General features: G+C 46.3%; 1 protein-coding gene across 1 annotated transcript; it reads right to left on the reverse strand.

Moving 5' to 3' along the window:
* Window positions 1–4,103: 4,103 nt before the first annotated feature.
* Window positions 4,104–6,986, reverse strand: LOC138878123 (uncharacterized). The gene is made up of 6 exons (XM_070157784.1): window positions 6,887–6,986; window positions 6,021–6,271; window positions 5,408–5,525; window positions 4,968–5,341; window positions 4,590–4,760; window positions 4,104–4,520 (listed from the first exon to the last, which is right to left on the reverse strand). The coding sequence occupies exons 1-6, from the start codon at window positions 6,984–6,986 to the stop codon at window positions 4,104–4,106; spliced, it is 1,431 nt and encodes a 476-aa protein (XP_070013885.1).
* Between the last annotated feature and the right edge of the window lie 2,121 nt (window positions 6,987–9,107).

Consider the following 9,107-nt stretch of genomic DNA (forward strand, 5'->3'; position numbering starts at 1 on the left):
CTTTGATTTCAAGCTTAATCATGTCTATCACACAAAATGCACCTCTTCACGACAGTGAGGGACTGGGAGAAAATAGTGGCATAAGGCTCAATGTACCACCTGTAAACCCTGAGGGAGTGCCAAACGTGGAGCCAGTTGATATCAGCTCCCACAACGCTCTAAACACGGAAGCAGGCGCAGACCCCGCAAAGAATGGACGCAGAGAAGCCCAGGCTGGAGGCCAAGAAGCACGAGGAATGGAAGAAGGAGGAGTCAGCCTCTAAGTAATATTCGAGATGCTGCAAGCTCAGCAAGTCGCCATTGCTTAACTTCAAAGTCAGAACAGAACCCCTAGCACCGCCGAACCAGTAAACATGCAGCACAAAACAATGCTAGAAAGACCAGACGAAAGCGGATCGGGGACTGACCCCTCAATCATGAAAATGCTTGAAGAATTGACTAAAAGAATCGAGTTAGGGGAAAAGAAGATAGAGGCTAACGATAAAAAAATGGAGACTTATAACTCGAGGGTTAATCAGATCCCGGGCGCACCCCCGATTCTGAAGGGTGTAGATTCAAAGAAGTTCGTGCAGAGACCATTCCCATCAAGTGCAGCTCTGAAGCCCATCCCGAGAAATTCAGAATGCCCGATGTCCTGAAGTATAACGGGACCACAGACCCCAATGAGCACATTACCACTTATACTTGTGCTGTAAAAGGGAATGACTTAAAGGATGACGAGATTGAATCCGTCATGCTGAAGAAATTTGGAGAAACACTGTCGAAGGGAGCCATGATGTGGTATCACAACCTACCCCCGAACTCGATGAATTCGTTTTCCATGTTGGCAGATTCTTTGTGAAAGCGCATGTCGGTGCCATCAAGGTTGCTACAAGGAAGCCCGAGTCTTCAAGATCAAACAAAGGGAGAACGAGATGCTGAGGGAATTTGTGTCTTGTTTCCGGATGGAGCGAATGGAATTGACACCGGTCTCCGATGATTAGGAAGTGCAGGCTTTCACTCAGGGTTTGAACAAGCGAAGCTCGATAGCTTCGAAATAGCTAAAGCAGAATTTGGTCGAGTATCCTGTCGTGACTTGGGCAGATGTACACAACAGATATCAATCAAAGATCAGAGTCGAGGACGTCCAACTGGGAGCCCCCTCTGGCTCAGTATAACCTAGCAGGCTCTTAACAAAGGAACAAAGGTTTACAGAAAGAGAATCGAGACCAAACAAGGAAAGATATCAGCCGTATGTAGAAGATCGAAGAAATGCCCCGAGGCGTAATGCACCTCGAGGAGATCGAAGGATAGATCGAGGTCAAAATTCCTGGGGACTCATGAGTAAAGCCGGGTTCGATAGGCACACTGGGCCGGTAGAGGCACCCCGGTTATCTGAATACAACTTCAACATCGATGTCTCGGACATTGTATCGGCCATAGGTAAAATCAAAGATACTAGGTGGACAAAACCCATACTATCAGATCCTTCACAAAGAAACCCTAACTTGGTATGCAAATATCACGGCACTCACGGCCGTAGGACTGAGGATTGCAGACAACTTCGAGAGGGGGTAGCCCGACTGATCAGCGAAGGGCACCTTTTAGAGTTCCTCAGCGACCGACTAATAACCAATTTCGGGAAAGAGAGGCAAACAGGAAGAACAAACCAGAAGAACCACAACACGTCATCCACATGATCATTGGAGGGGTCGACGCCCCACATGGACCCATTGTCAAGCAAACGAAAACATCCATCACCAGAGAAAAGCGAACTCGGAGTTACATACCAGAGGATGCTTTCATATTCAGTGAAGATGACATCGAGACCTTATCTCAGCCTCATGATGACGCATTGGTAATTTCTTTTCTTCCAAATAAGTTTCAAATTAAATGTGTGCTCGTAAATCTAGGTAGCTCGGCCAACATAATCAAGCCGAGGATGGTGGAGCAGCTCGGACTGCACGACCAGATCGTACCCGCCTCTCGAGTTCTCAATGGATTCAACATGGCCAACGAGACAACGAAAGGAGAGGTCATCCTCCCGGTCAACGTGGCCGGTATAATCCAAGATACCAAGTTTCATGTCATCGAAGGTGACATGAGATACAATGCCTTACTTTGAAAGCCATGGATACACAGTATGAGGGCAGCGCCATCAAACCTTCATCAAATGATAAAGTTCCCAACCAAGGATGGAGTAAAAACAGTGTACGGGGAACAGCATGCAACACGCAGCAAGAGAGATGTTTGCGGTGCATGACGTAGCACCGATATCAATACCCTCTATCTCAAAGAAGCTAAAAAGCAAGAGCGAATAAACGACCATGTCGCGTCCTCGGTGCAAGCAATTAAAACGAAACGAGGCTCTAACACTATCAATGCTAAGGTACAAATTTCTCCCTTTTCACTTATGTTTTATACTAACTTATTGCAGGTGTTTGATTTAAAGGAGTCGAAGCACCCTCCAGCTCAAAGACCTTGGGTTTTAAAGCATGTGTTGCAATCTTTTTCCCTTAGATCGGGTTTTATCCCAAACGGGATTTACCTGCAAGGTTTTTAACGAGGAAAAATCCATATGCTACCTAAGGAGAACTCATCCAGTATTCGAGGCTTCTCTTTGATCAACCCCAAATATTGGGGGGCATCACCCTGAGAGGTCACCTCTTCAAAGAAATCGAACTATGCCTTGGAGAACCTCGATAGGAGAATGTTGTATTGGGCCAAACAGTCAAATGAACCGTGTCTATGTAGAATGATCGAACCTCCAAAGGAAAAAAACATGTACACATATATCAAGTGATTGAGGAAACCTCTTTGCTTATCAAAACACTTTGTGCCTCGAAGAAGTTCACTACTTTCTCATAAGAAGGCTCGAGGGCCAAAAAACTCTCAAACACTCTGGGACTGTCATCGAAAGTTAGCTCATCGAGCCATCAAAAACTCGAATTCATAAGACCTCAATTAGACAACTCCGAGCTCGTAAGACCTCAGTGAGGCAAGGCCAAATCTGTAAGGCCTCAACGAGGCATGCCAAAACTTATAAGACCTTAAAAAGGTATAACCCCGATATTAAGATCAAGGCTATATATCGAACTTGTAAGACCCCTAAAAAGGCATACCCTCGATATAGACACCGAGGTCATCTCACCCAGGGACTAAAGGCTACGGTCAAACATAAAGACTACAGTCACATCAAAAGGCTACGACCAAATTAACGCGGCTCGGAGATGTTCGATCGCCACCATAAAATTAAAGGCCTACAAATACTTCGAAAAGAACCGGTTAATCAGGCTACCCCCAACATAAGCAAAGGAGCTTCAATCATATCAACTCCAAACAATGACAAGGCTTCGAGACAATCAGCCTTCGACAAAAGGCTTCCAAAAATCAGCCTTCAAGAGAACCTCCCGAGGTACTCAATTATCGTCATATATCGACTCATAATCAAGGTTCTTATTTGAGCCGTCGAAGAGTCAGACGAACACAAAACATGCCAAGGCATAATCAAAACTTCAAAGTTTTCAGCCAAAATGGGGAAAACTATAGCCATATTAGAGGTCACATCGAGCAAATCTAAAAGTGCCTAAGGGCCAGCCTAAAGAGCCTAAGGGCCAATACGTAAAAGCCAAAGGGCCAATATTTTGAAAACCTAAGGGTCAATGAGTCTGAGTCAAAACTTGATTCGAGGACCGAGCCCTGAACGGTCAACTATTATCAATTACTCGTCAAGCACAACCTAAAGGTTCCTATCTTAAAAAGTCCAAACATATCGACCTAATTATCGACGAGCATCAACACTCAAAACATAAACAAAGACACAAACATATAGAAATTCATATAAAGGGAAAACCAAAGGTTTCCTTTTTTATTAGAAATAATGGTACAAAGATATATTTACAACACTCCCGCAAGGAGCCCTACACAAAGAACAAGAAAGAAAAACCTAGTATACCCTCGGGAACTTAGACTTTCCCCCCTCGGGGACCATGTCTCCGCCGGCTCTCTCGGGACCAGCTCCCTCACCAGCCCCCTTCTTGTTGTCTTCAACATCAAAAACGAGGAACTTGGCGTCGAACTCATCTGCCTTGGCCTGCTTTATCTTCTCCGAGAGATCAAAGCCCTTACCCATGAATCTCCTCGAGAGTCTCCCTCCGGGATTTGCGTCGGGCATATTCATTGCTTCTCCTCTCTCGATCGGAAGCTCCCCTCAACTTCGTACGAGCTTCAGCAGTGTCTTTCACATAGAAGGCCACCTTCTTATCGGCTTTTGCTCGGACCTTTTCAGCTTCGGTTCGGGCGTCCACGACTTCGGCCTTCATCTTCAAAAGATTTGTTTCAAGCTTAGCAATCCTGCTCGCCTGGACCGAGTCGCCTTCTTGAGCATTACAAAGCTGTATCTCGAGGGCGGAGGCCTTAGCCAAAGCGTTCCTTTTGGACGCAACATGAGCATCTATCTGTGCCTTCAATTTGTTGCATTCAGAATTGACCTGGTTGGCTTCGCCCTGAAGGCGCTCCTGCGTCTCTGTCTTCCTCTGCAACTGGGATAACGAAACGTTAGTTTCCGAAGATGGGAGAAGAAGCCTGTATTACCTCAAAATAGAAGTTACCCGTTTCTCGAGAATGCCTTCGTAATCATGACTTCGGTCCAACTTCGATCGAAGATGTATCAGCTCTCTTGTCTTCTTATCACAAAGAAGTCTGAGAGATTTCTCCCCATTCAAGGCTTTACGCAACTTAGCCTCACAACGAAGCTGCTCAGACTTGAGCTTATCGAAGTCCTATGAGAAAGAAAAGTTCAGTTAAAAAGGAAATAACATAAAGTTGGAAAAGTTGTAATAACTTCAAAACTCACCATAGAGCAGAGCCGCTGAGCTTCTTCGAATGTCGACTTCGCATCTACCGGCTTGGTCCCATCGGCCTTGGTAGGATAACCCGAGGCGCTCTGATTGGCGGAGATGCGTCAAAGCCCATTCCCCTCGGAGTACTTTCTGACGTCCGAGAACTAGCTGCCAAACAGGTAATGAAGGACCTTCACCTTTCCTCGCTTGTGGAATCTCTCCCTCGAGACTAGGGGTCTCGAGTCCAGCAGGCTTAACAGTCTCGGGAGGCCTCCTGGTTCGAGCCATCAATATAGAGTCATCCTCTCTGTGTGCATTAATGTCCACAGAGCGACCGATAAAAATGAGGTCTTCATTAACGACAACGTCCTCCTCGCGCCCCCGGGCGGATCCTGCTTTACTATGGGAATCCTCGTCCTTCGAGGAGCTTTTCCTTTTTTTATCCTTCCCTATCTCAAAAATCAAAGGTTTTTCTTCCTCCTTGAAAGGGGACGGTCTCACCTTAGAGAACTCATCGATGCCTGCTACAAAGAAATTAGTTTACGAAAGGGAATGTACTCCTCAAGAGAAGAACACATAGCATATACCATGGTGCTTAGCCTCCCATTTTCCTTTCGACAAATCTCGCCAATTGCACTCGTCATAAGTCGAAGAGGCAGCCAGTTGCCGCAAGATCGGGGACCTCATTTGGCATCCATGAGATTGCTGCAAAAAAGGAAAGAAAATGCCCTTACAGAATCTGGACCGAGAACAAAAATAATAGAATACAGCGTATCACTTACGCTTGAAATTCCATTTCTCGGGAAACGGCAGGAACTCCGCACGAATAATATCAATAGTCCTCACTCGAACAAACCGACTCATCCATTCTTGATCCCTGTCCTCTTCATCACTGGAAATAAAAGGCTTGGTGGATTGGCATCATAGTGTAATTAGACCTCGATGATGTAAAGGCCAATACAATCTGATGAGATTGCTAAGAGTGAACTCGAGCTCGGCCTTTTCAGCGAAAAATCTCATCATCAGCACAATCCTCCAGAAAGACGGGTGGATCTGAGCCAAAGTAACTCGATATCTTCGACAGAATTCGAGCACAAATCAGTCGAGAGGACCCAACGTAAAAGGGTACGTGTACACGTTCAGAAACCCCTCTACGTGGGCCATAATATCCTCTTCTCGGGAGGGTACCTGCAGTCTTACCTTTTTGCCCCATCCATAGTCTCTCCTCACAGCCTCAAGGTGTCTCTCTTCTATTGATCGAATGAACCTTGATGCATGTTCTCGATGGCGCGGAATGTCGAGAGGTTTCTCTATCGGAAAATCTCTTTTCGTAATGAAATAGTTTGAAGTTAGCTCACCAAACACCGGTGGGGTACCACCGGCCGGGCAGGAAGCAGAGGTGGGACTTCCCTCTTCCCAGTGAGCAGATTTGGGCATGGTAGACATAGCTCCTTCAACACAAGAAAGGGAAGATAAAAAATCAGGCGAAAGCTTTGATTTGATGCGGCAGTAGAACTAGCGCAAAAAGGGAACTCTACAGTGAAAGGTAGATGCACAAAGCGGAAAAGCCTTCAAAGAAAGGAAAACAAGTATATATGGAAGAGCGACGACTATTCATTAACTTTGAATAGCCAATAAACTCTCACGATGCAATTATGACTTTTTGGGAAATGTACAGACGGGGCCATTTCGGTTACTTCACGGCCATGTCACAGGAATAACGTTACCACCCCGTGTTCGAGGTATTGAGGAGTCAAATTGAGTCCTTACCAACCCTACCTAGGGAAGATATGTGATCGAAATTAGAACAACCCGATCTAGAGGGTCTCTGTTACGCCGAGACCGAGCTCGAAGAAGTTAAGTTCAAGTTCGAAGTTTGACTTCGGCACGAGCACTAAAATGCAAAACTTTGAAGACATTAAACAAGAAAACCCTTTGCATTCCAAAAATATATTTACGAAGGTGTATTTACAAAACTCCCACGCGGGGTCCATATACAGAAGAAGAAAAAGAAGTAAAAAGAGCAAAGGTGGCTTAGTCTTCATCTTTGCTACTCCCCGATCCACCCGCAGAGCCCTCTTCCGAAGTAGTCAGAGCCGCTGACTCCTCTTCCAAGGCCTTCACTTCTTCGATCTCGGCGGAAAGATCAAAACCCTTGGCATGCATTTCCTCGAAGGCCTTTCTCCGGCCTCTGACCGAGCAAGTGCAAGGGCGCGAGCCAGTTTGAGCTCGGCCTCTTCAGATATCTCCCTAACTCAAGTATTGGCCGCAGCAACATCATCTCGATATGAGGATAAGAGCGCATCAGCTTCAGACTTGGCCATGGATAACGCGACAACCGATTCAGCATGAAGCTTCTGGAATTTCTGAGCCTCCTCCTTAGCACCTTGAAGAAGACCCTGGGTCGAGGGCAGCTCCCCTCGGAGAGTATTTCTTTCTAAGACCATGCTATCCTTGCACCGTTTCAACTCAAGGATTTCAGTGTCTTTGGCCACAATCTCTTCCCGAAGCTGCTCCTCTAAGGCATCCTTCCACTCAATCTGCAAATGCAAAGTCAATATAGTAAACACCAAGTTATGAAAACAAAAAGCAAGCTCATGAATACCAAATTTCCTGCTCGATGAAGTTGGCCCGCTCTTGGAGCACTTTCTACGAGCTTGCTCGAAGGCTGTTCAGTTCCTCCTCCCTTTGGGCATATAGAGTTTTTAGCTCTTTCAACTCTGTGGCAAACTTCTCGAACTCCTCCTCACTATGAGTCAGTTCAACTCTTAACTTGGAGAAGTCCTGGTCGTACAACATCGTGACCTATAGCACGAAGGAAAGAAGTTAGAAAAACAAAGATCAAAACTCAAGGCACAAAGGTTATGTTAAAATCACCTATTTTTGGAGTTTCGCAGCCTCCTCAAGAATGACTGGGGCATCGAGATCATCATCCTCTTCGACGCCGACAAAGAAATCTCCAAATGTGTCATCCTCTCCTTGGGATGCCCCCACATCGGGAGTCTCCCTGTTCTGGGCATCCCGTATTTGCCCAGGGGAAAATGATGGGCCTGGTTGAAGGTCTCCTAAGGCATCAACCTCAATCGGGGCTTTCTCTCGCCCTCAAGGGGCCTCGGAGCTGGATCCTCTGAATGCGCCAACCAAGTGCTCATCGACACAAGTGATCAGTGGTCGGCTCAGGGACTACATCCAAACCTTCCTCCGGGGTCTCCTCAATACGAGGTGGGGCCGCACCGGTCACCTCAGGCTCGGCAGTCTTCTGCCCAGTAATCTTTGGAGCATCAACGCTTAGTCTTACTCGATGTACCAGCCGGCAACCATCATCATCTTCGTCTTCAACACGAAGACTCTCAGCAGCTGCCGAAGTCAGGATCATTGGATCGGCCCTAGGCTTTCGAGCCTTGGCTCTTTTTGGTTTCGGAGACTCTGCCAACGTCTCCTTCTTTCTCTTTCTATCTTTGACGGGACTTTGGATCTCCTCTTTGCCAGGAGGAGGCGATCTCATTAAAACTGCTTCCCCGAGGCCTGCACAGGCGTAAAAAGTCAAACATACCACTAAGAAATCTATTCATAAAGGATTTATAAATGACAATGGTGAAGGCGTACCATGATTTTGGCTTCTCATCGAGTTTTGTCCAGATCACGCCAAACGCACTTGTTATATGAAGAGGCAGAGTCTAAAAGTCCAACCCAGCCCGGGAGGTCCTTGACAGTGCCGGGGAACCACAAGGTGGCTAAGCAACCAGAAGAGAATCAATTCAAAAGAGAAAGGAATTAGTTCGAAAGATAAAAAGAGGGCATTCAGATGATAAAACATGCTCGGTGTAACAACACTTACATCTTATATTCCATTCCTCAGGGAATGACATCTTCTCGACAGGGATGAGGTTCGAAGTCCTGACTCGAACGAAGCGGCTCATACACCCCCGGTCTTTATCTTCGTCGATGCTGGCAAAAAATGCTTTGGCAGATCGGCACCGCAACTTGACTAAGCCCCCTCGATAGAGGCAAGGGCTATATAATCTAATCAGATGGTTGAGGGTGAAATCCATCCCCATGACCATGTTCGTGAAATATCTAATCAAATAGACGATTCTCCAAAAAGAGGGATAAATCTGACCAAGCGTCACTCGATATTTGTCGGCAAAAATTGAGGATCACCGGGTCTATCGGTGGAGAGGAAGAATCTACAGGGCCTAAGGTAAAGGGATACGTATATACGCTAAGGAAGCCAACTTTTTGCTTAGTTACATCCTCTTCCGGTAAAGGAATCTCTACTTGTACCGC

The sequence above is a fragment of the Nicotiana sylvestris genome, chromosome 9 (assembly GCF_000393655.2).
Source record: "Nicotiana sylvestris chromosome 9, ASM39365v2, whole genome shotgun sequence".
NCBI classification, from domain to species: domain Eukaryota; kingdom Viridiplantae; phylum Streptophyta; class Magnoliopsida; order Solanales; family Solanaceae; genus Nicotiana; species Nicotiana sylvestris.

Excerpts from the sequence above, each read along its gene's own strand:
- LOC138878123 (XM_070157784.1), bottom strand. The coding sequence starts at position 6,986 with ATGCATGCCAAGGGTTTTGATCTTTCCGCCGAGATCGAAGAAGTGAAG. Across the intron at positions 5,342-5,407 it reads ATGGGAGGCTAAGCACCATG|GCATCGATGAGTTCTCTAAG; the intron begins GTATATGCTATG and ends TCTTTGTAGCAG. Across the intron at positions 4,761-4,967 it reads TAGTTCTCGGACGTCAGAAA|GACTTCGATAAGCTCAAGTC; the intron begins GTACTCCGAGGG and ends TCTTTCTCATAG.